General features: G+C 33.0%; 2 protein-coding genes across 4 annotated transcripts in view; one reads left to right on the top strand and one right to left on the bottom strand.

The window, feature by feature from the left end:
• The window catches only part of LOC143250821 (tyrosine aminotransferase-like), a 49,312-nt gene extending 45,035 nt beyond the window's left edge, over window positions 1–4,277 (bottom strand). The window contains exon 1 of one of the 3 annotated variants that reach the window (XM_076501872.1): window positions 4,143–4,277. The gene's annotated coding sequence lies outside the window, so the exon portion shown is untranslated. Of the gene's footprint in view, window positions 1–4,053 lie in introns of all 3 variants that reach the window. The other 2 variants (XM_076501873.1, XM_076501871.1) reach the window with 2 other exon arrangements.
• Window positions 4,278–14,180: 9,903 nt separating this feature from the next.
• Window positions 14,181–25,292, top strand: LOC143250820 (eukaryotic translation initiation factor 6-like). The gene is made up of 6 exons (XM_076501870.1): window positions 14,181–14,416; window positions 16,785–16,870; window positions 18,379–18,554; window positions 19,638–19,748; window positions 23,562–23,627; window positions 25,079–25,292. The coding sequence occupies exons 1-6, from the start codon at window positions 14,310–14,312 to the stop codon at window positions 25,268–25,270; spliced, it is 738 nt and encodes a 245-aa protein (XP_076357985.1). The 5' UTR covers window positions 14,181–14,309; the 3' UTR covers window positions 25,271–25,292.
• Window positions 25,293–27,675: the final 2,383 nt, after the last annotated feature.

Genomic DNA, 27,675 nt, shown 5'->3' with positions numbered 1-27,675 from the left:
ACCCTAGTTAAACATTAGATAAACGTCTTGTTAAACGTTTGGTGGGATGTTGTTGGTGTGATCCATTTTGAGTTACTGCTACTCAATGTAACGATAACATCAGACTTCTATTGTCAACAGTTAGAGCGCTTGAATGTTGCACTGAAAGAAAAGAGGCCTGCTTTGATCAATCGTAAAGATGTTGTGTTACACCAGGATAATGCACGGTCCCACACAGCAAGAATCACATTTGCAAAGATTGAAGAGCTAGAGTGGGAAAACCTTCTGCATCCTCCTTATTCTCCAGACCTTGCTCCATCTGATTATCATCTATTCCGAAGTTTGCAGAACTATCTTGATGGAAAAGAGCTTGGAACACATGAAGATGTCAAAACTACCCTCTCCACATTCTTTTCCTTCAAACCCCAAGAATTTTATAGAAGTGGCATACAGAAGCTTGTGAATCGTTGGAAGGAATAATTATTAATAATGGAACATACATTATTAATTAAATAACATTAAAAGCGTTTGAAATCCTTTCTCTCTTTCTGAACCTAAAATCGGACATTACTTAAGGGATGTCCTGATATATTCATGATGTTAGAAAAACGCCTGAATTCATGAATTAATAAAAAAAACCTGTAACTCAAGCGCTTTTGAAAGATGGACCTTTCTTCTTCAGGACCAAACTGCGAAATACCATACAAGTACAAGCATCTTCAAGCACTTTCGAGTAACCAATGGTATAACTAGTACCGGTGTTGTGGACTAATCACTCACTCGCCTTAAATTTACTAAGTACAGAAATTGCTAATAAGGAAAAAAACCTGTTATTGGAGATAGTTGTGTTTAGGGGAGTGAGGAATTGACACAAATTTCATAATTTTGATATAATATGGGACAACGAAGAAGCATATATGAAGGGGTAGACTTGAAGCTGAAAGGAAACGTTGTCATGAACGAACAACTTTATTACTCCAAAGCGTTGTATGAAGTTTGATGCATAGAATGTTCGGACTTTTTGAGATACAGCGAAGGAAGCCCAACTTGTAAAGAAATATATAGATATGATGTGGATACTCTAAGGGTTTTAAGTATAAATATATTGAATTGACCAGTTCAGGATTAAATATGAAAAATAGTTTTGTTGTCAGAGCAAAATGATATACACTTACATCGTGTAGCCATGTTCAACTACAGAGACAAACCTCTCAATTAGGCATAGAAAAAGTTTCAAAATCAATTTCTTTAGTAACGTTCTGGACACAACCATTTAATCTACACAAGAAACTTAAAAAAAAACAAGTAAAACACAACTTATTTTTATGTTTCCTGTACTGCGTTGGTGATTCGTCGGAAATAAGCTGAAATGGTTAATTAGATGAATCAAGTGTTTGTTTGTTTCTTTAAATTCCGCGCATAGCTACACGAGGGCTATCTGCTCTAGCTGTCACAAATTTAGTAGTGTAAGACTAAAGGGAAAGCAATTAGTCATCACCACCCACCGCCAACTCTTGGGCAACTTTTTTACCAACGAATAGTGGGATTGACCGTCACATTATAACGCTCCCACGGCTGAAAGGGTGAACATGTTTGGTGTGATAGGGATTCGAACCCGCGATCCTCGGATTACGAATTGAGTGCCTTAACCACCTGGCCACGCAGGGTCAGTGAGGAAAAGTAAGAAAAAATCATGTTTTGTAGAAGTATCATTGATTTTATACCGCTGTATGTGGTGAACATTAAATTGTTTAGTATGGAACATTACTAAATGAATTGGCTAAAATCCCTTTTTATATAAAATATTTCACATTATAACGCCCCCACGGCTGAAAGGGCGAGCATGTGTGGTCTGACGGGGATTTGAACCCCCGAGCCGCAGATTACGAGTCCAACGACTTAACCCACCTGGCTATGCCGGGCCGTTGAAACAAGTGTGGATTTTCAAATTAATTTATCAAATTGTGAGGTAACCTGTGGTAGTGCAACAAAATTGTGTAAAGAATTTCAGGCCTTCTCACGGAGGGTAAAATAATTAACATTGCAACGTACGTTTCAGAGTTTCTCAGCTGGGTGAAGTACACCTGGTTTTTAAAAGAAAAAAATATATACGATTAAACATAACAAAACAACAAAAGCTCAAATAAGTCCCGGTAGTAGTACTATCTTAAAAAATTGTTCGCAGTACTCATCACCGGTGAGTACTGGCAGAACGTTACCCCTGACAAAGACTGAGAAGAGACCTGGATAATTTTTTTAAGATAGTACTACTACCGGGACTTATTTGAGCTTTTTTGTTGTTTGTGATGTTTAATCGTATATATTTTTTTCTTTTAAAAACCAGGTGTACTTCTCTCAGCTGAGAAACTCGACTTGTGTTTTGAGAATCTCACCCCTGATTTTGGTTATACTACAAATTTTGCATGCTTTATCCCAATCACTGTCGATGGTGAAGGAGGAGCTTTCTCCAAATCAAAATGGTTAAACCTGTCTCAAACCGACCATGACACAAACATGTATTGGCATCAGTTTCGATGGAACATGAAATTGCATAAAAACTGGAATTGAATCCAGCAGTGTGCAATTTACGTTTCAATCAAAGTGAAATCACCGCATTTTTAAAATTATGAACTGGCACGATTATCACGTTGTGTTAAGTATTTTCTTGGAAAATTTATGAACATTGTAAGTTACTGCGTCCTTTTGTTTAATACTTGAAAATAAAACAGGAAAGTGGGTGAAGGTATACATACGGCATCAAAACAAATCTGCCAGCCTGTTGGCCTTCCTTCAGGAACATCAGAAACAAGCTTTTGTAACGGAAAATAAATAAGAAATTAAAAGGACTGGTACTATATTTTAAATTCTTGGCTCTCATATTAAGTTAACCTCCCACATGCTGTTCGTAAGTAAGCCTGAGAGCTTATAACGCTGAAGATCTGATTTCCATATCTGCAATGGTAGAGCACCATAAATCATTGTGTAGCTCCATGTTTTACAGCAAACAAAATTTAACTAAACATTTGAATAACCCGTGGTCCTATGAAGTTTGTAATTGAGCTTTTTCACCTTTTTATTCATTTGGTCTCGAGTTTGTTTTTAAAGTTAAGCATAAAGCGAAATAATGCATTCGTTACTCTGTGCTCTGTCCATCTCAGATATCGAAAATCCCGGTTTCAATACCCATGGTGGGCAGAGCACAGATAACCCATTGTGTTGGTTTGTGCGTAACTTCAAACAAACAAATAATACTATTTTTTATTTGAAATATTAGTTTCTTACTAAAGCAGTTTTTTTGCAGCGTTATGCGTCAGAACAAACTGACGTGTTTAGGATACTAATTTGAACTTAGAGAACAATAAGTTACGAAATTCCAGTTTGGTATTGTAGCTTATATTAATTAATTTTTTTGAATTTTTATGTTTTAACCATAACTCACGACTACAGTACAAATCAGTCCTTTGTAGTAATAGGCTAATTATTTGTGTGTTTGATGTGACGTCTCATTCCTGGCGTTATTTGCAAATTACAGATGGTTTAAGAACAATAACAGGTTTATATTACACGCACACTTCTGATACCAAATAAATATATAGCTATGCTAAGAATTTAAGCTCTATCGCTTCATGTGGCCAAAAATAATTACTATTATTAATATCGTTTAAATTAAATACGTGTGCAACGTCACATTTCCTTAACCAAATGCGCCCCGGCGTTGGCTGGTGATAGGGCGCTTGATTCACAATCTTATCACAGCATGTTCGCTCTTTCACTCGTCGGTCAATCCAACTATTTTTGGTAAAAGAGCAACTCAAGAGTTGATGGTGATGACCAGTTACATTTCCTGTAGCCTATCACTCCTAAATTATGAATTACAAAAGAAGCCAAACAAAGTTATAATATTTGAAAAAAAAAAACAACATAAATATTTAAGATAAATAGACAGAATATAAATAGGAAAAACCTTAACAAGATATTTGTTAAACTACAACAGTTTTCACACTGTTTAAAAAGTATTTAAAATAAAGTAATGGACTGCCTTTGAAACATGACACGTGAAAATAACCATTTTACCTGTGACTGTTCCTGAAATTTTTAAAGCATGTAGGTCAGTAAGGTAAGAGCACTTTCAACTTCTTTATGTTTGTGAGCCAATTTCTTACCTAGACTGTAAGTTGGGGACCGAATCCATAGAGCCGAGAAAAGTAGGTCCATATTGTTTGCTTCATTTAGATTTCAACTCCCACTGTCTATTACAAACACTCAGTTAATTACATGATTTTCAATAAACAGTTGAGTTAACGTATGGAAAAAGTTCTGAGAACCGTCATGGGACTGGTTTGCTTAGTCACGGTTTCGTTTTGTTTTTACGTTTTTCTGTTTTGCCAAATTAAAGTATGATTTAAAAACATCATCAAGGGCTGGGCCAAATACCTTCGAGGGCTATCAGTTGGCCCTCTATGATTTAAAGCAACATACACAAAATACAGAGTGAAATATGTAAACTCAGAATTCTTGCGACAAAAAATTAGGTTCTCTTATCAGTTGAACATAGCTGAATATTGTGTTATATTTTAATAAAACATTTTAAATGGTATGAAAGTCACTTATGTTCTACAACAGATGTTTACAAAATGGATGAATGCGGTTATCCATGAACTATTTTTAATAATGTTTGTCAAATGATTTTGTATTTATCTAAGCAATTACAATATATTCATAATTGTTGTTTTTTGTGCTGATTCGCTATGAATTGTGTTTTTCATTTTGTTATAGTTTATTTTACCATAAGGATGTATCTTACGTTAGCATATAAGACAAAATGCATTCGAAAAGAAATTGGGACTTACTCTAAAATTCTAAAAATACGTAAAAATGATTGTTTGTTTTCAACATAACCTTGTGAATTTGTGTTTATACACGTACGTGTATACGCACCTCAGAGATGTCACGTGTCATTTTTACAACTGAAGGAAATTTCTTCAGTGGTGAGTCTGAAAGACTCAGAAAAGGGTTGTTTTGTTTGTTTGTAACTAAGCACAAAGTTACACAATGGACTATCTTGCTCTACCCACCACATTTATCGAAACCCGGTTTCTAGCATTGTACGTCCGCAGACATACTGCTATGCCACTAGGGGAGCACTTAGAAGAGGGAAAACAGAAAAAAAAAACATTAAACACATAAAATATCGTTCGGCTTAGCTGATAAGTACACTTATGGAAGCCATTTTTAAGGATTAAATTGATTCGATTCAAATTAGTCTAAACTCTGCGAAGAAATCACAAACGGAATAAGGACTAACATATTCCAGGTTTCTTCTAATCAAAAGAAGACAATAATAGAGACGTATGTGGAACGGAAGAAAAGGGGTTCCGGCAGAAGAAAAAAATAAGATTCTTCAAGTGAGCATGGTACTGTGACGTCTCCAGTACCATAACACTCCCTCAGGCGTGAATAATAGTTAACAGACCAGCTCAGAAGAAGGTAACAACAAACATAAGTAACACATGAAAAATAATATGCTAAATAACGTAATTGTGGCTTGTTTATTACTCACCCATGTAGATATGCAAATCTTATGACTAATGTTAAATAAATGAAATTACACTCGATCTATATAGGCCACCATAGACCTAGAAATAAACAGCAAAGAAAGCCAAAACACCATTGAACCGATGTAATACCACCATAGCGTGGCAACTTATGAGTTTAACATTAGTAATGATAATCTGATAAACAGTAGAGGCTCGAAGAATAACATCTGGAAAAGATAGGGGAATTGAATTGTTTTTAATGGTACAGTTACAATACGAATATTCGAAAATCTGCAGAACTAATTCCTGGGTATATGACACTACGTGGTGTTAATACCACTTAAAAACATATATTTAAATCTGTGCACGAGCACAACGGTCTTCTTCACGCACCAGAATGGGATGAAAGTTCGATCCCATTATATTATACAACAACAGAACAAGTATTGGAATATCGGTTAGAACAAAAAAGAAGGAAGACAAAAAACAACTTAGGTTGCACTGTTGTATTATACAGAGGTTGAATACTTTATACTAAAGCGGTTTTTAATATGTAAATCAGCAAGTAACCAAACAACAACAGCCGGTGGAACTGCACGTGGCAAAACTACATTTCGATATTGTTTGGTATTATGACGAAACTTTGTCACTTTTGGGTTGGGTATTTAACACAAACAACTGTATCTGGCGCAAAACATTCATACATTCAGGTCATAAAGATCTGTTAAGGTTGGGAATTTATAGTTTCTAAGACGGAGATACTCGTTGAAGGTATTTGAAAACGAAGTAATATTGATCAACATAATGCACCAAGACTATCTGGAAAGAGACCTACAGTAAGATGAACCCTTAACCAAGGTAAGAAAAGAGCGCGGAATCTTCTAACAGGTGGGAATCCACGAGCACAAAAGTTAATGGCCAAAGCCGTCCACGTGCCTCAAGCAACAGTATGCAAAATAATCAAGAAGAATTTCCATTTGGAAATTGGACCAACAGGATGTGGTTCACCAAAATAAAGCTTCTAGTTGTACCTCACGTTTAACCGCCTCATACCTCAAGTAGATGGAGATTTAAATGGATAGTCATGCTTTTGCATACAAAAATGTATGTATAATCGAGCTATGGAAAACCATTGTCCTCATACACTAAATAGATTATGGAAAATATGCAACGTGGAGTGATGTCCTTTTGACGTGACAGCCGTATGACGGAGCCTTTAGCAATAGGAACTACAGTGTAAGGCTTTTATTAAGATGCAGGGTCGTCAGACAAAGCATAACCAGACGAAGCAGCGCAGACTATAAAGTCGTGATGAGGCTCTAAATCGCTTTAACATAATGTACTTAAAACTTTATAAATTTTGAGTAGGTTGTCGTTTTTCTCTTTACAATGCAAGCTCCACAGTGTAGTGTTTTTAATTAAAATTATTCTTTGAAAATATAGTTTTGGAAGGTAAGAAAAAATTTTCAGTCTTTCATTCTAATTTTCATAAAACAGAAATATTTCCGTCATATCAGAACTTTTGGAACATGACTACAATGAAGTAGTATTATTTTATTGATGCATTTCTATCAATTAAAATTATCATATTGTACTTCCTGACCAAGAATTTTATGTAGATTCGTACAGAATTGTTTTTATGCTATAGTACTGTTATAGTGCTCACTATAAGGAAAAGAAATAATGCCAAATAATGAAATAAATGAATCATGCTATTTATGTAATCTCTATCACATATGTTAAGCCTAATGATCCCTAATGTCCCTCCAGCTTCAGCAGTTTGGACGTTTAAACCTTGATAGTAGCCTGTTTTTCAGTAATTCGTAGAAATTCAAAAATAATTACAAGCATAAATCAGTACTGATGATATAAACAGTTTTTAACGGATTAAGTGCTAACTAGAAAGTAAAATACGTAGTACCACAACACTAACTCCTTTGTTGTTTTATCTAGAAGAAATGTTTGCATAACGTTTCAGTGGTAAGCTCTTAAATAATTTTTCAGTTCGCTCTCTCTCTTGTATGGGTATTTGAGTATTGATGTTTATCTACCCAGGAGGGTCAGGTTTCGTTAACCTCTTCCTCCTTCCTTCAAATTTTGGTTTTACAACTGTCAAGCTTATTTATATATTGCACATGAGGGCAGAGTAACCCGTACTTACTCAGGCCCCTTTCAGGGCAATGTCCATACACAATCTACACATACACTTGGTGCAATTAAATCATTTCTCTTATAGTTCCATAATTATTTGCACTTTCATTAGTTAGGTATTAATTATAAAACGTTTATATAAAAACCCTTTTAATGTTAAGTAATTAATCCCTAGTCTAATGTGGAGTCTAGTTTATAGGTGGCCTTTTATTTATTTAGAAAATATATATTCACTGGGAAAAGGTATTTAGGTATATCATGTATACAGTACCTATCAAGTTCGCTTACTAGTTCATTTTTCTCCAATTTTTGTCAAAATAGTTTATTGTACTATATAGGAGTCTATATGCTATAGTTTCCATGTGTGCGTTTATGCACAATTCAGATGATGTTGTTCTGGGTACTTTATAAGCTGCTCTGAGAAGTATATTTTGTATTGTTTGTAGTTTTTTTTTTTGAAGTAGTTTTTTGCTTACGTTTTTCAGTGTGTATATGGTTTAGTTTGGTTTGGTTTGAATTTCGCGCAAAGCTATACGAAGGATATTTGCGCTAGCCGTCCCTAATTTAGCAGTGTAAAACTATAGGGAAGGCAGCTAGTCATCATCATCCACCGCCAACACTTGGGCTACTCTTTTACCAACGAATAGTGGGATTGATCGTCACATTATAACGTCTCCACGGCTGAAAGGGTGAGCATGTTTGGTGTAACGGGGCTTAGAACTCGTGACCCTCGGATCAAGAGTCGATTGCCTTAACCATCTGGCCATACCGGGCTATCTTTGGCATTAGTACAACTAACGTTGAAGTAAATAATATATTTTAGGCAGTTCCATATACTGAAAGAGGCCCTGCATGGCCAGGTGGTTAAAGCAATCGACTCTTAATCCGAGGGTAACGAGTTCTAAGCCCCGTCACACCAAACATGCTCTCCCTTTCAGCCGTGAGGGCGTTATAATGTTGCAGTCAATCCCACTATTCGTTGGTGAAAAGGTAGCCCAAGAGTTGGCGATAGGTGGTGGTGACTAGCTGCCTTCCCTCTAGTCGTATACTACTAAATTTGGGACGGCTAGCGCAGATAGCCATCGTGTAGCTTTGCGCGAAATTCAAAACCAAACAAACAATGTCAAAATGTATGTACTGCTGATAACATCCACTGCCCGACGACTGTAGTTGTCACGGGACTTGCTGATTTGTATAATCAAGATAGTTCTAATATAACGCAAAAAAAGTGTATTCAGATACAGTAAGTAATATTTTTTTCTAAATTTCTATGCAGTTTCTGTGTTTAATTAATACTATCCGTGTTGATTCTATGTAACGCGGTTGCTGTTGTCCTAATTCTTTTACTCAGGTGAAGGTTACATTGTACAATTAAAATCTAAAAGCGTAAAATACATGTTTTTATATAGAATTCTAGAAAGTTAGTCTATATAGCTGGAAATCCAGAAACCTTTACGAACTGACATGGGTTGGTTTAAAGTTGTATATGTGCTCAGTGGCATATCTAAATTCCAGTCTGACTAAAAAAACGGGTGTTTTCGGGATTTCATTTCTTGTATTGAAACTGTATTTTTGTTTCTTCGCTCTTTCTTTCAGCCCTTGATCTTGACTTCATGCCCCACAACCAGGCACCAGTCTATCAAATTGGAAGCTAGTCAATAAATTGAAATTTTTATGATTTATTCGCCACTTTGTTTTAATTGTTTTCCTCTGCTGTTCGTATTCAATTTTATTATACGCCTAAGAGTTCTTAACCTGTGTTTTACGAACACTTTCAATTATATGGCTTATTATTGAATATCATCATGGCTGTAGGTGCTTCTTAAGTATAGCTAAGGCCACGTTTCTTTCACGTGTTGTCCTATTTGTAGAACTGGCATTAAATTATTAAACTTTACATCATGTGGATCTTAGGCATACCTGAACTGCTTGTGTAAATTACTAGTTACAGTCAATCACTTGTACATAAAGTTAGTGTTTAATATCTAAGATGCAATAACTTTTTCTATTAAACTCATATAATTATATAATATTTTCCATAGTGTCTATATTTTCGCATTATTTATTTAACAAGAAAACGCAACGTCCCTAGAAATGATTTTTGTAACATGTTATAAAATAAAATTACAGTTCAGGTACTGTTTTGTGGTCGGCATCCTATTGTTGCAAAAAATCTTACTTGCTATTTTTGGGCTACAGATGTGTGGTTTTGTAGTTAAAGCACAAACCACACAAAGGGCTATCTGTACTCTGCCCACCACGTGTATCGAAACTCGTTTTTAAGCATTGGATGTCCGCAGACATACCAATGAGCCAATGGGGGCTTCAAGATGTGTTATAAGAGTGACCGTTAAATACCCTTAGTTGATAACAGTAGGCGTTGAATAGTTCCCTTCCTTCTAGTCTATCAGTTCAGAAAGAACCACGGTTAACACAGCTAAATCTTTTGTTGTTTTCTGTATATAAAAAAAAATACACTATATGTATACAAGAATGAATGATTAATCTCGTTTTGTAATGTTTTAACTTGATCATTTGCTAATAAGCACGTGAACGACGTAGAGTAATAATATATAAAAGGGGCCAACTTATATAGCAATCAATATTATGTAGTTGCTTTAATTACCTTCATTTATTATTTCATCTATATTCAGTACTGTACAAAAGTGATAGTACGAAGTCAAAAATTAGATTTCAAGCTACTCTCAGAGTTTGCAGCAATTTGTCAGATACTCCAACCAGCATCACGTAAAGCTTTTATGAGAACTTTATCATCTACTGACAATTATCTACGTTTATAAACCGTGGCTTGACAACAAAACTTAATATATAGTGTTAAACACTGTTTTTTTTATCAAAGTTTGTTAATGAAGTGCCATTAAAGTGATCTATTCTAGCATATGTCAGTATCATATGTTAGCCGCTTGCTCTCTCCTTTCTATATAGTTAAGACATCGCATGAAGTATCATGACAGTTACTTCATACCCTAAATAGGATCAGTATGTTCATTCAAGCAAAATCCTCATGACATGTCTAAGCCGGAAACTGACGAAATTGATTTAAAATCTATAATAGAATCGCAATATGGTAACAGTGTTATAGATTCAGAAGATGAACGAAATGGAAAAGATAGTGAGGAAATAGAAATCCCTACTTCATCGCAAGTTACATTAACACTATCAAACTGTATGCAAAAATAAAGGGGTAAAATGAACTTCATGGAAAGGCCGTAGAATTGGCGTTCACTTTTAACCGCGCGAGAAAACCCATTAAAAAAAAAAAGAAACAGTGAAACTGGACATTTTCTTCAAATACATTTGATTAATATTTTGAGTACTTATGTACATTTTGAATGTCTGTTTTTGTTCTTATTATAATAAACATAGCATAAACAGTGTAATAACTTTATTCACAAACGTCTTACTTCCCTTGAGTGAAGCAAGTATAACTTTCTGCTCAAACATTATATATAACACTGCACAACAAAGTTTTTGCTACTTGAACACTGTTGGGTGTTCCTCATAGATTTGTGGCTGCTGATCACGAAAATCACATCCAAATTTACCCATCACGTACCGTTTAATCGAAATCTTCAATTTCACCAGGACATTGCTACAATGGAAAAACGGTATCAGGGCAACTGGAATCTGTCAATGCTTGCTAACTACTGTTGGACACTGAAACGTGATGCACCGGACATTGAATACAAACGGAAATCAGGAGCAAAACACTTTTAATTATGTTGAACTTAATAGCGTATTAGAAACATAAACGCAATTAAATACGTTATTGCCGGTAAACAGTTAACTGTTTATTTCTCAGAGTTCCTACGTGATGAAGCAAAACCAAAACTATATTTGTTCATACCCACCAGGTATCTCTCACAATCAGCAAAAACTTTTCAGAAAGCAAAACTTTTCAAAAAAATTGTTGTGCAGTGTAATTAAGGAAATCTATGTTCATTGTCTAAGCCGGAAATTTTACTCAGTTCCGTGCGATTCTCCGTTAGACAGGTTTTACTGTATAAGGGAATTCTAAAGGAGCATAAGTATTCTCACCCTGGCTCATTCTGTTGTCAATATAAAGTATTACCATAGTGCTGAGATTTACATTCTGAAATGGCATAAAATCGAAAGAATGACAAAATATTCTATTCTCCTAACACTTTTGCACAATACTGTATGTAAAGACGAAATGTGTGTTTGTTTGCTCCCTAACTCCTCTGATCCTATTGGACCAGTCTCAACCAAAATTTATATGTAAACACTATGAATTATAGGAAATGTCCTAATGGGTTAAAACTTGAGCTGAATCCTGTTTCTATTTTGTGAAATCTGTTGGTTAATTCCTCCCACTCTATTGAGTCAATTTCAAACAATCTTGGCGGTTGGTGCTTTGGACAATGTTTAATATTCTAAGGCGATTTAAAGTCGGACTATGAATTTAAAAGTTTATTGAATATTTCTTAAACAGCCATGATTTTCTTATGATCAATGAGGTGTAGGGTGTTCAAGGATATGATCACCTCAAAATCTTTATGTGGTGGTAGACAGAAAGAAAATTGCAAATGTTGTTTATGAAGAAACTTTGTTATAATTTTTAATGTTTTAGATAAAGCTTATGCTTAAGTTGTTATCCGAATAATCTAGTACAGTTCAATAATATAACCCCTTAAATAACTAAAAACATTTTAATATATTTCCATACGCTAATCCTGGATAAGGATTGCCGCTAAGGTTTGAATTTTCCATAACCGGTATGACTTAATGACAAGTAGAAAATCGAATTGACATTTATACCTTTTTTTTTTTCAGTATTTTTCGAATTATCTGTGTTCACGGCTATGTATAAAAACAGCCTAAAACACCATACATATTTTATTAATATGATATGTGTTTTCTTGTAGCAAAGCCATATCGAGCCATCTGCTGTGTCCACCGGGGAAATCGAACCCTTGATTTTAACGTTGTAAATCCGTAATCTTACCGCTGTCCCAGCAGGGTGCATTAACATGATATAAGCATCAGCCTAAATAACTAATGTGGAAGTTTTGTATTAGTATTTGGTTCTACTGAAACTATTTGCCATCGTTCCTAATTTTTTCCCAGCACCAGAAGTGCATTTTTGGCCCGGCACAGCCAGGTGGTTAAAACACTCGACTCGTAATCCAAGGATCGCGGGTTTGAATACCCGTCACACCAAACATGCTTGCCCTTTCAGCCATGGGGGCGTTATAATGTAACGGTCAATCCCACTATTCGTTGGTAAAAGAGTAGCCCAAGAGTTGGCGGTGGGTGGTGATGATTAGCTGCCTTCCCTCTAGTCTTACACTGCTAAATTAGGGACGGCTAGCACAGATAGCCCTCGAGTAGCTTTGTGCGAAATTCCAAAACAAACAAACAAGCAAACAAGGTAATTAAAAATTAGGATTATTTGTTTACTTTGAATTTTGCGCAAAGCTACACGAGAGCTATTTGCGCCAGCCGTCCCTAATTAAGCAATATAAGACTAAAAGGAAGACAACTAGTCATCACCACTCACCGCCAACTCTTGGGCTACTCTTTTACCAACGAATAGTGGGATTGACCAAACATTATAACGCCCCCACGGCTGGGAGAGCGAGCATGTTTGGCGCGACTCGGGCGCGAACCCGCGACCCTCAGATTACGAAGCGCACGCCTTAACGCGCTAGGACATGCCAGGCCCCTTTTTTAATTACCAGCCTAAAGGAAAGCTGACAGTCACCATGCACACCAAGAGATTGACTGTTACTCTAATAAGGCATCCACAATTTAAAGTGCAGGGAATATTAAGCAGTTTCGCATGTATTTAAACCCAGATCGCCAGGTCCCAAACCTAGATCTCTGCTGCAGAACTAACCCACGAAACGCAAAAAAACAGATAGAGGAAATCATTCTGGGATATTGCGAAGGTGACGAATGTCTTTCTAATCAAAAAACTATTTTGATTGTTTTGTTTTTAAGATATGGCCAACATAAAATTATTGCAATAGCAAGAAGTTATTTCATGTGTAGAGAAAATCTATAGATCTTAGATTCTGCTACATGTTTTTCATTTTAAGTTAAATTAAACATGGCGTCCGGCGGGAGAGCCTCAAAGATTTATATATATATATACACATGCCCCCCAGTGGCACAGTGGTATGTCTGCGGACTTACACACTAAAAACCGGGTTTCGATACCCGTGGTGGGCAGAGCACAGATAGCCCATTGAGTAGTTTTGTGCTTAATTCTAAACAAACAAATATATACACAGAGAGAGAGGTGTGTGTATATATATATATAGAATCTTTTCATAAACGAAGGATTTTAAATTGATTAGATATAACGGATAGAATGGTATCTTAATCATTCGTATACAGAACGTATTGCATTCATTTCGTTATTATTATTTATTAAACCCGAAACGTATTAAAGACTGTACTTAAAACGCAGCACCTTTATCTATCAATGTTACCACACGATGTTTTCGTGAAGTGCATAGTATTACAAGTTGTTGTGAAATATCTCGAGTTGTAGTTCATCTTCTGGCGTTCGCGTTGTTGTACTAGCAGTGATAGTAGTACTAGTAGCAGCGTATTTATGTGTATTCTTTAAGTAAAAAAAACGTATTGTTTATAATGGCAATTCGAGCTCAGTTTGAAAATAGTAATGAAATCGGGGTATTTTCGAAACTCACCAACTCATATTGTCTTGTGGCTATAGGCGGCTCTGAAAACTTTTACAGGTTCGTTATCAATAAGGTACAGTTTATAGACTTACGTTATGCAGAAGCTTCCAACTACCTTATTCAAAATTATTGCAAATATATTTCGATTAGCGCTATAATAACTTAATCAGTTAATGGCATTAAAGTAACCGTTACACTTGAAAAATAAGTGCTTCAGTTTTTTTTTTAATCTTGGTTATTAGGTTACTATATATATCATCTGGAAAATGGAAAATGTAGCCTTGAGATACTTAGATTTTCCAAAAACAAGTTTTATTTTTAATGAGGTATCACACAGAAGATTATTCAAAAAAAATTCATTTGTAGTGATTATAAAAAGTAAGTGTGATTTAAGTTAAGTTGAGAGAAAGCAAAAAGTTGTTTCTCATGTTTGTGTCTTTGTTAGTGTTCTGTTAATACTGTTAGTATTATTGCAGCATTGGAGTGCTCAAGAGACAACTGTTTGGTTTTTTGCTTTTGGTTATTTCCAGTTATGATATTGATAATGATAGGGACATAATAAAATATGTTATGTGCTAATGACATTAATCTTGAGTGTTTCAAATCGTACTGAAGAAGTTGAAGTATTGGAGAATGACTTGGAAGCCAGATCAATTTGTTAGATGAATTGATATTTAGCATATGACTTATTTTTAATTATAGTAGATGCTGCATAATGCATTTAGTTGATAATTAGGATCACATTTAATGTAGAGGGAACCCACTCAATGCCATGGTTGTCAACAAATTAAGAAAAGGATCTTGCCAAAATGATGAATAAATCAATGAAGTCATAAGTGATGCTTGTAGTAAAGTTAATATAATTTTAAGTGTGTTTGTAGATATATTGATTACAAGTAAAAAGGGACAGTTATCTATATACAAATCACTAGTTAGGTCTTAGTTGAAATACTGTATGCATAATACTGACTTGTTGGTAAGAGTTCAGAGGAAGGCTACTAGGATGATTTCAGAGATGGAAGGATTATCTTACAAAATTGGTTAGGATCACTTAACTTATTTGCTCTTGAAAAAAGTAGAATGAGATTTGAATTTATTGAAAATTACAAAAGCATTGAAAGGATGAAGGCCTCTGATATTTTTTTCTAGTTTATTATATTCCATAGTTGGTAGATCAGAGAACACAAAATTAAGATTTGGAAAAATACAGGTAAGCTTCAGTTGTGACACTTGTTTTTACACATTGGACATGTTTATTGGCTAAAAAGAAGGCATTTCCCACACTCATTTTGCATTGGGGTTACAAAAAGTGATTTGAATTGGCTGAAATCTGTCCATCAATCATGAAATTAACAGCCCAGCAAAAGAAACACTGAAGTCTCCAAATGACATACAGGCATCTTGTTAGATATTGTGCAGGAAATTGAGTACAGTATTATGCCTGTAGCTGCTTTAAAAGCATTCCTGGCTACTTATTCTATTGCTTTGTGATGCTTGGTTTTCCATACCAAATCACAGGTGAAATTGTTTGTATCTGAGTTGAAGGCGAAACATAAAAAGTGTGATACCAAAATAATAGAGGTTGTCAATTGCTTATTAATGATTCTAATAATATGACTTTATTATTATATATACTGAACTTACTCAAAGCACTTATGCCTTAGTACTAGCTAATATGAAGACTTGATGATGCTGTATTTCACTTAATAATTTATCAATTAACAGATACAAATTTGTTTCGAAGTTTCCTATAAAATATATGTCCAAAACCACATTCTTTGGAAGTTTTGAGATTGAACTTGCATTTAATATTCAATAAATTGTAGTGTAATGACAGCTCTTAGCTTCTGAAGGATATGTTAAAAGGAAAATTCCAAAATTTCCTGGAAAATGAAGATTGGTTTTAGTTTTTACTTTTCAGGAGAGTGGATGTATTGCAAAGCATAATGATCTCATGTTGTCTATATGTTATGAAATTTTTTACCCCATGAATTCTAGTGTGGTTAAGATTTATGACCATTATAAATACAACTTGTGTAGATAGAACTCTTCATGATTCTTCTTTCACACAGACCATACTTTTTTCAATTAGATAGCAAGTAATTCTATTGAAGTTTTTATCTAACAATTAGACCATAAATTATTTATAACCAAACTTTTTAGTGTATACTTCATGGTGTGTATAAACAATTAACAAACTTTTACAGTGACCCTTCCTCAGTTCTGTAATTTAACCTTTTTTTTCTTTTCCTTTTTTTTTTGAATAGAAGTTAAAATTCTAAATAACAAAAATATGCTTCTTTGACATCTCTGTTTCAAGGTATATTTGAAAACTAATTTGCCTGTGAATATGCAAACAAAATAATTACTGCTACTTGAAGTATAATTAATTCATAGTTTGTTTGTTGTTGTTTTTTTATTTCAGTGTCTTTGAAGGAGAATTATCAGATACTATCCCTGTAATTCACACTTCCATTTCTGGTTGTCGGATCATAGGAACTCTTTGTGTTGGTAAGTATTTATAAATTTAGAAATTATGAAAAATCAAGGCAGGGGGCCTTTTCAACTCATAAGGATATTTTGATCCCAGCCTCTCTTTAAAAAAAACAAACAAAAAATTGAAAGTTGAACCCTTTAAAAAGAACAAAAAATAATTGAAAGTTCAACCTTTATTTCTCCAAATATTCATTTACCATTTTTATAAAACCCCTACAGATGATTGTTAATAAGTGGACCACAGCTGAAGATGTTTGATCTTTTCAAATCTTAAACTTGTGATCCCTTGTTCTGCTTCTTTTGAGTTGAACTTGAAAGAAAATCTAAAACATCAAACTTATTAGTTTCCTTAATAATTTTGAATAATAAAATCTGATCAACTTTCAACAGTTTCCATTTCAAGAGAGAATAGATTAAAAGAGCTCTCATAACAATCTTGTCCACACCTGCTTTCACCTGAGTAATTTTGCATTGAATCCTCTTCATTAACTCAATGGTCTTACTGTAATAAGGGTATGAAAATTACATGTTACTCTAAATGAAGTGATAGTAATAACTTGTGCAAAAATATGGAATTATTTCAAGTGTAGTTGACATACAGCCCAACATTTTATTAACTTTACAACTTGTAATAGCTAAAGATCTCAAAGATTTAAGAGTTGTATTAAAAATTAAACACAATTTTTGTTCTCATTCATATAATTATAAAAGTAATCCCAGCTACATTCTATGTGTAATTTATATTATAATAATTTATGTGCATAACCTTTAACTTTTCATAATCAACTGCCATCTGCTGTCCTAACTATGTAACTAATCCAATTCTTTTTTAAAATTTATAGCATCCTCGTTACTAGCAACCAGTCTTAAAGATTTTGAAATTATGAGCAAACTAACATCCCATGATTTTCTCTTATCAATGTCATTGTTATGTATTTTATTTCAGCATTATGTCACATTATACATTTTTTAAACATAATTATATAGCTTGAAAATGTATTGACCATTTCTTAAAATGGGAAAAATGTAATTAAATGTAGTTTTATAGATATCTAATAAAGATACAGAATTTATCTTAGTAGTTAAAAATGTCAACCCTTGCTTTATTTATTTATCACCATATTGTTTTAATCAAAATACATGCATATATAGAATATGAAATATAAATATAAATTGGTTGTTTATGTGGTATCACCATAAAACTGGTAATAATTTTCAGCAGATATTTCTTTACTAGTCCTGTGTAGGTTTTGAGTGAAAAGAACATTATAACATCTTAACTACACACCTTATGTGCTGTACATTGCTAATGGCAAGGCATTTTATGTGGCTACAGACTCCATTTGATTAACTGGATATGCAACATACAAAACCGTAGTAAGAAAAACTTATGAGGTATCAGCTCTTTACATGATGTAACACCTTATACTGTGTGGTCTATAGATGAAATTTTGAGTGTATGATGTTGCATCACAATTATGGAATTGAAATGTATATAAGTATTTTTTAATTTTCCCAATTAGCCAACAGACATGGACTCCTCATTCCTAATACAGCTACAGACCAAGAACTACAACACATTAGGAACTCGCTACCTGACTCTGTAAAAATACAGAGAGCTGAAGAGAGACTTTCGGCTTTAGGAAATGTTGTAGCTTGCAATGATTATGTTGCCCTTACTCATCCTGATCTAGACAGGGTAATCTTGTAACAGAGAATTAATTATTAATATCAACTTGATATTTCTATGATTCTAGGATATGTGCAAGTTTGATTATGTTGTGAGAAATAAAAATTGTTGGGATTAAGAACAGGTAAATGATAAAGTTAAGTATATCAGTTTCTTACTGTTACAAAGGTCACATGCATAATGTATTTCTTTTTTTATCATTGTGTTAAGGGTATGTTTATCATCATAACTTAGGAAGCGTTCCTCAATGTAAAAATTATATTTAAAAAAATTTTAGATTCATAATATCAGAGTTTCTTTACAATAAGAGAATTGTTTGTTTGTTTTTGAATTTCTCATAAAGCTACTCAAGAGTTATCTGCACTAGCCATCCATAATTTAGCAATGTAAGACTAGAGGGAAGGCAGCTAGTCATCATCACCCACTGTCAACTCTTAGGTTACTCTTTTACCAATGAATAGTGGGATTGGCCATCACATTATAATGCCCCCTTGACTAAAAGGGCGAGCATGTTTGGTGCGATGGGGAGTTGAATGTTTTAACCCACCTGGCCATGCCGGGCCACAATAAGAGAAAACTATACGACTTGCTGTATGTTAAAAATTTAGGTTTCTTGTTTTTGGCTTTGTCACAGTTTTCCAGTAAAATGTATGATTTCTTCACACATCTAGCATTATTAATGCTTAGCTTGAAGAAAATAGGCATACATATCACTCATGAAATACAGTTATGTGCATAAGTAAAATTTCCAATATTTTGAAGAAATATCCTTTTAATTATTTTATTATTATTATTATTAATTATTTTAATGCCCAAAGAAAAGAAATGTTTTAGATAAATAATTGAACATAATTTTTATTTACACTAGATTTTTGATTTTAAATGTCTGTTAAAACTGGGTAATTACCTAGACAAATAACATACTGAAAGATTAATCTTAACATAATGTTATGAAAAATGCTGTTTTGAAGTTACTGTGATAAAAATGAAAAAAATGCTAATTTTTGATTAGCTTTATGATAAATATCTATTAAAACTAAGTTGTTTCTGAAATTTGTGAAAAAAATCTGTCTTATTTGGTGTTCTTTTTAGGAAACGGAGGAAATCTTGTCAGATGTTTTGCAAGTGGAAGTTTTTCGACAAACCGTTGCAAGTAATGTGTTAGTTGGGAGTTACTGTGCTTTAAGTAACCAAGGAGGGTTGGTAAGTTTTATCAGTTACAGTTAAATGAAGAGTAGTAAAGAGTATCTTGTCATTTTTTACATTGTTCAAAGGTTTTAGCCAAGTTCTTTGAATTGAGATGAGTAAATTGTTTCAAAGTAATAATTTCAGTTTTTACACTTACTGGACAAGTGATTATTATTACAGGAATTTTCAAATTATGCATGATGTTATTTTAATCATGTAACTATTTTTGTTCCTAAAATGAAATTTTGGTTTATTTATTAAATATTTATGTTAATGCTTTGTTCTTTACCCATAACTGCTTATAGTTTTAAATATTTCAAATTATGTCTGTTATTTATCAAGACTCGATTTGACCAGAAAATAACAAACATTGTGAAGTCCTCTTTAAGATTTGCATTTCAGTATTCTTATCTGTTTTTAAAATATATTGAATTTGTGACATGCTTTTAAAAATCATTTATATAAGTTAATACAATAAATCATTAAAGTTAACAGAACTTATATAATGTTGAAGATACTACAGGGTGTTTGAAAAGTCACTATGCACTTATATATTTATTAACAGACGAAACTGCACAGTGACTTTCTGAACACCCTGTATAACTAGATATGAAGCCAAATCTGTTATTTGATTCATCTCTTGTACTGAGTTACACCTGTTTTGGGGAATTCATCCTTCGTCAGTAACTCTGAACACCACTATAAGAAGTGGTGAATCGAATGATAGGTTGGTTTTCCTATTTAGTACCTAAATAGCTTGTCTGCTTAATAATTCAGAAAAATAAATTAGTAGCATCAGTGCTGCATATTCTTCAAATTCTACACAAGATCACTATGGTTAGTAAAAGATAATTAAAAACACCATACAAAGTGTTATATGATATTCCAAATGTTGTGCTATTTGTTGATGTGAAAACCTGCCTTTTTAAACTATTTTACAAGGCAATTCACATTTGTAGTATGTCAATCTACTTTTAGTATTACAATATGCTGACTGTTAAAATGTGTTTGCTTGAGAATTCTAGCCATCCTACATGTGAAAAGGCTAGGCACTTTTTCAGTGACCTGAAAACAAATCAGGCATCCCTTTTTTAGTTTGACATTTGAGACAAACATTTGGAAAAGTATTTCTCTAATGGTTACTCATTAATTACTCTAGTTATTGTCACTTAACCTGTGTTAATTGTACATACATGGATGTGCTGGCTGGCCACTTTATTAGTGCCTCTGTACTCTTTCAGGCTTGTGCCTGAACTGAGCTGAGGGTGATCAAATGATGTGTCAAGCTGTATCTACTGCACTAAATGATTGGGGCAAACATTTAAAAGAGGCATGGCAGTGGATCTAGCAGATCCCACAGTGTTCAAGACAATTGTATTGATAGACTGCTCCAAGACATCAGTCATTTGACCTTATCAATCACCAGTGGCAATAGGTTAATTCAACATCTGCTCTTAGGTTCATTGTGGCCCAAAATATGTAATGACAGAAGGTATAGGAAAGCATTTAGATATTTTAGTAAAGTCCAGTCAATAGGCTGATGGAGGCATTCAGTACATGGCAAGCCACAACCATCTCTATTCACATCTTTTGAAGAACGCTGCAATGAAATCTCTGTAGTAGTAATAGACTGTTTCATAAATCACTGATCTCTTTTATCTGGAAGAAAAAATGTTGTGAGTGGTGCAGGCAGTCCACAAATTGATCTGTTGAGGACTCATGGATAGTGATGTAGTCTGATAAGTTATGCATTACCTTTATCGTAAAGATAGAGGAAGGCATTTTTTTACAAAGCCACGTGAATCACTTGACCTTTCTTGTATTATACCTTCAGTTTATGCTTTTAAAGTGAATCATAGTTTTCTAGCATATCCAGGACCCTTTGATTTCTTTAGAATGTAGCATAAATTCCAGAACTTCAGCATAATTTCTAATGAAGTGTATGTTGTAATACTTCATATGTGTTCTGCTGGGAATGATATTGTGAAGACATCAATGCTCTCATTCTTTGCAGACATTGGACATATTCATGCATAGCTTGAGGAACATGATGGAGAATATAGGCATCTCCAATGGCCACTGCAATTTCATATCTTACTTCAATTTAGCATCTATGAAATGAACTTAAAAAAAATGCCATCATGATTCTTTGCATACCTTGCTCAATATAAAGTATAGAATATTAATGGCTGAATGAGAAAAACCTGCTCAGGACATCTTCCAACCATGTGCCATGCTATTTCATGGTTGTTAATCAGGCAAAAGGTGAATCAGCTTCTTATTACATATATGTCCTAATAAAGGAGCTAGGAAGTGTATATACATATATAAGTAGGTGTATAGCTACCATTTTGTCATTTATTACAATAAAATAAATTATGATAACTTTAATAATTTGTGTTTATGAATGCCTTCTGTTTTTATTAATAAATTTCATAGACATTTAAGAAATAGAGAATATGACAACCCAAGTTTCTTCACTCTGTGTTGCTTGTTAAACATACATTTACAGATATCTTAAAAGTGTTTATTATGAAACAGGTTTAGTCTTTACTGAATGTTTTTCATATGAACTGTTCTGGGAATTGCAAGCATACTGGAGTCACACTCATCAAATGACGAAAAGTTTTAATACTGTAGAAGTCACACACAATGTCAAAAATGCAGTGTGTGCATAGTTCATTTACAGTTTGTGTGAGAGTTGTTTATTATATGCAGTTCTGAGCCTCTGCTATAATAAGAGAAGCCTACTATAAATTATGCAATGCAGTGTAAAAGTTTGATGTTAAATACCTATATTGTAAGTAAAAATTCAGTAGTATTTTGTTGTTTGTTTAAACTCAGCTTATTTTGAAAAATCAAAAAGTGTTTCCTTTGCCTACAGTATAGCCTCATTTTCAGTTTTACCAATTACTCTGAAGATTTTGGGGTATAGAATCACACCACAGTCACCTAAAACATGCTGAACAGTGTCTTGAGCCTAGGATATCTTATAAACAATTTTCCAGTCTGTTGATAGTTGAGCCCGATTGTCACAGTCCTAGGGTCCAAACAGTTCAAGCATTGTCAGACATGCACTAGGTGAATGTGATGTAGTTTTATATCCTAAGATTTTAAAAGTAATTGGTGAAGATATCAGCTTCATATATTGGTAAATTGGGTGTGTCACAGTCTAAGCTGTTGATGTTTATCAATACCCAAGTATGTGATAGTAGATTTAGAATGTTTGCCTTTTTACATTGGTTGTATATTAAACATTCTTTGTATATAAACTCTTCCAAGAAGCTGTTGAAAGTTAACTACTTAATAACAACTATTTTGTGTTGGTATTTGTTACATGTAACTAGACATAACATAAACAACTTGTTATGCTGGATGAGCATTTGAATTTTTTGGTTTTTTAACTGACTGTAAACACATTAACAGTGAAGCCATTTAACGAGTTTATTTTGTGTAGTTATGATAAGTTTTATATTTTATGTATCTGCTACATGCTGTAAATTTTGTTTTGATTTGCATGTTTAATTTGTGTTTAACGATTTACAATTCATGTAACTTTGGTTACCACAAGTACCATTAAATCATCACATAAGATATTCTATGCATTACTTTTAACTTAAATATTTGGATTGCTTGTGTATAAAAAAAGCATTACTTATAAAATTATTGATTACAAGTTTCACTTACTGAATGAACATAATGATAAGGAGTGGTTATCTGATATTAGAGTGGGTGGAAAAATATGAAATAAATTTGTATGTACATATTTATCAGTTTACACCACTGACAATAAACATGAAGATCCTTTGTTTTCTCTGTGTTATGAAGGTACACCCTCAGACCTCTGTGGGAGATATGGAGGAGTTGTCTTCTCTTCTCCAAATTCCTTTAGTGGTAAGTTGAGCATGAAAAACCAGTGTTCAAAATTACTGAAATTTGTATCCATAACAAAAATTTTGTTTGCAAAGTTTCAGGCAGAAACCCTACATTAGGCAGTTTAAACCATGTTACATAGGAAAAAGGCTTGGACAGAATCATTGAAGGGTAAGAACATAAAGAAATTCAATATTGCGTGCATACTGTATGAAGCACATTAATAAAAATATTGTAAGAAGGAACATTGTTGCATGTTGAAAACAAAAAACAAATATTAAAGTGATAGTAACTGGATTCCATTTTTAAGACTGTTTGTAGAAACACTTCAACAGTGTTTCTTCTAACAATGTTTTTGTTAAAGTGCTCCACACGGTGTGTACATAATTTAGAATGTTTGTATTCTAACCTTTCAAAGATTCTGTCTAATCAATTTTTCTATGTAACACGATTTAAACTGCCTTACAAAGGACTTCTGCCTTAAGCATTGCAAATCATAATAATTTTTGCTATAGACATGTGTTTTAATTAATTTGAATGCTATTTTTCCTTATTTTTCCCCATTTTGTGGTCCTTTGTAGTGTAAGCTAGATATGAATGTTGAAAGTACAGTCAATGTTTTTAAACTAATGCTAAAAATAGTTAAAATAGGTTATCTATTTGAACTTATTACTCTCTGCTTTAGGTTTTTACTAAAAGTTTCAAACTGTTCATGAAGTTAGAGAATATAAAATTATATCTACTGTATGTATAATTCTAAATAATATGAGAAAATGTCATGTAAAATGTTTTTTCATTGTGTAGCACTTTTGTTTATTTGTTTTAATCTAATATTAATGCATTTAATATGGAATCATCATATTAGCAGATTTGTCACTTCCATAGATTTTTAGTTGTAATCATAAATGTTGAGACATGGTGTTTGTTTGTATTACATATGTTATCAAGAAATAAAATCTAAGTATTTCTGTAGTAGGGCTTAAATTACTGACAAAATGTTCACATTAAAGATTTTCATGATCCAGTGAATGAATATTACTGTACATATATTCACAACATCATTATTATGTATATTTTTAGTTTTATAATTATTGTTTAATTTGTTCTGTTATCTTCCCTTGTTGATTCCTGTGAATTGGAAACTTTATTTCATCTCTTATGTCATGTTTGTTTTAGCACTTTCAATTTAGATTGCACACCATCTATGAAGCTAATTGCCTTTCTATGCAACAACTAAAACTTGTTCCCTCTTCTAAGTTCTGCTGAAACTTGCAGGAATTTTGGATTTTTATATGTTAAGAATTCTTCATGCTGTATTTTTGTATATATTTCTAAGTCAAGCACATTTAACATGAAATGATTTGAAGTATAAATGAATTTACCACTTTCTTAAATTGATGGTCATAATTATGAATTTTAAATTTAAACAAAATTAAGAGGAAATTAGCTAAAAGCATTTATTCCTGAAATAGGCAGGTACAGTAAACCGAGGAAGTGACATTATTGGTGCAGGGATGGTTGTGAATGATTGGTGTGCTTTCTGTGGAATAGACACAACAAGTACAGAAGTTTCTGTGATTGAAAGTGTGTTCAAACTTAATGAGGCTCAGCCTTTGAACATTTCCAGCAACATTAGAGCATCACTAATAGGAGGGTTTGTATAGACTTTTCTATATGGGTTAAAAGGTTTTACTTATTTATCACAAACAAAGAATTAAATGCCAAACTTATGTGTGTAATTGAATATGTATATATGGGAATTGCAGAGGTTTCTTCAAGAAATTATTATGAAATTTATTAATAAATTTAGTAGAATGTAAAAGTATATCTACTCTACATGATATGATATTTTATTTTCTAGCATTTAAAATGTGTATTCAAGTCTCCTACATTAGTAGGAGACAAAACAAATATTTTGTATCTAATGCTGTGGATTTAATCTTGCATAAATAGGGAGATGAATTTGGTGAACTTTAATTGGTAGAAGCTTCGAAGTTCATTCAACATTTTGTTGATTTGTATCCATAACATTTAGGCAGTCAGTAGTTTTGTGCATATAGAGCTTATTCTTTGCATGTTACTATAAAGATGATTCATCATGTATGTATGTTGGTTACAATTCATGACATAGAGATAGCTAGCTTGATTAATATTTGGTGTGGAAAATGGAAAATGTCTGACAACATATGCAGAATATTTTGTTTTAAGGCTTTGTCTAAGAAACAAGATCAAAAGCTACCCTGAAATAAGACATGTATAGACTTTGGGTTTAAGTTTAAGGACCCAAGTAGTTAGTCAGTTAAATGGGTGAACTATTACCTTCTATGAAGCAAGATATGTAATTAGCATCTAATGAGGTAATTGGAGTTTAAAAATCATTATCGAACATTGTACTTTTTACAGTTTTTGTTTTATTACCAAGAATTCTCAGCTAGTAGATATAAAGAGTGAATAGGTAACTATGCATCTAATTAGTATGAAATCCTTGTTATTTTAAGCAGGTACACAACTGTCATATTTGTCTTTGTTATACTAGTATACAATCATTTATCACTTCATGCTACATGTATTTCAAATATATTGGTATATAGAAGGAAAATTAAATAACGTTTTACATCTATAATAATAAATGGGTGTGCCTGCATGTATGTGAGCTCCTAAGCTCCTAGATGAAAGAACCTTAGAAGTCCGAAATTTTGCACTCGTACTAAGTCAACCGTGAGGGTGTGCACCTAGATATTATTACTTATCTGTGTGTGTGTATGCGTGCATATCTTTTCGTTAGGTAAGATAGTGAAAAAATGCATAGAAAACAATATGTGACCTCCATGGCTCCAAAAGCAAAAAATCTAGAAACCTGTAATTTTACATCCATACTAAGTGGACCTTGAGGGTGTGCACCTGGGTATTATTACTTATACACATGCAGGAGTGCATGCACGTGCACATTTTTCCTTGGGTTATTGGGTTGATATATTCTAGATCATTGTGTCAGTGTGCGCATTCTGAACCTTTTTTAACACAGAAGAACAGTAAAAAATATTTTCAACATTTTTATTTCTCAGAAACATAAAAAAGTCATAAAATAAGTGCAGTAAATGAAAAATTATTTATTATCAATGAACTTTTATTATTAGTTTTTATTATTAAATTTAAAGTTGGATCAATATGTTTACTTTCATGGTAAATTTTATACACCTGGCTCTAGTCCAGGTTAGCTTACACTGTGTCAGAAGAGAAATTAAGTGTGATGTGATGAACCACATCACACTGCTTCTATACACATACAACAATGTGGTGTATAGTGGCATGAATGAGGCCTGATGTTATTGTCATTCAATATACAGAAATTATAAAATGAAATTTATTAACTATAAAATTGAAAATAAAATTATTTTCTAATTTAGAGTTTTTATTGATTAAAGAGGTTTGTTTTTTTATTATTTAAGTTTAAAATTGGATAGATATTTTTGCTTTCATGTTAAATTTTATTCTCCTAGCCTTAGGCTGGGTTATCTCTACCTTAAGCTTATTTATTAATTTCTTTTGTTCATACCAACATTCTCTACACTTACAAGATTTCACAGTGCACTTTTACCTCCATTCACTAAAATCTTAGTGGGTAGAAATTAATAAAACAGAAAAAATTGTAATAGATTCTGATAAAATGTGATGTAAATTTGTTTTACAAATAAGAATCTGAAATATTTAACACAGTTATAAAGTTCATTGATAATAAATAATTCTTCATTCACTGTACTGTCTTTATGACTTTATGTTTATTGAAAATAAAAGTTTAAAATATCATAAACTTTTCTGTGCTGAAGTAGGTTCAGATTGCACACACTGACAGTGATCTAAAATATGTCAACCTAATAACTCGAAGCAAAGTTGGATACTTTTGTAAGGAGTCTTATTATACAAGCCATTCATCTGTGACTTCTGTTTGACCTTCAGAGCAGTAGGTAATTGACCATCAAAAGACACTAGCATTTTTGTCATTTAATAATCCAACCATGATTATAAATATTTAGATCAATTTTAAACAAAAAATGATAACTGTAGAAAG

This window comes from Tachypleus tridentatus, chromosome 5 (assembly GCF_004210375.1).
Source record: "Tachypleus tridentatus isolate NWPU-2018 chromosome 5, ASM421037v1, whole genome shotgun sequence".
In the NCBI taxonomy this organism is placed as follows: domain Eukaryota; kingdom Metazoa; phylum Arthropoda; class Merostomata; order Xiphosura; family Limulidae; genus Tachypleus; species Tachypleus tridentatus.
Note: the sequence above shows the minus strand (reverse complement) of the source record. Positions and strands in the feature narration are given on the sequence as shown.

What these genes read in the sequence shown, in the direction of transcription:
- LOC143250820 (XM_076501870.1), top strand. Translation starts at nt 14,310, where the DNA reads ATGGCAATTCGAGCTCAGTTTGAAAATAGTAATGAAATCGGGGTATTT. An exon ending in GGCTCTGAAAACTTTTACAG is followed by an intron (nt 14,417 to 16,784) that starts GTTCGTTATCAA and finishes TTTTTATTTCAG; the next exon opens with TGTCTTTGAAGGAGAATTAT. An exon ending in TAAGTAACCAAGGAGGGTTG is followed by an intron (nt 19,749 to 23,561) that starts GTAAGTTTTATC and finishes TGTGTTATGAAG; the next exon opens with GTACACCCTCAGACCTCTGT.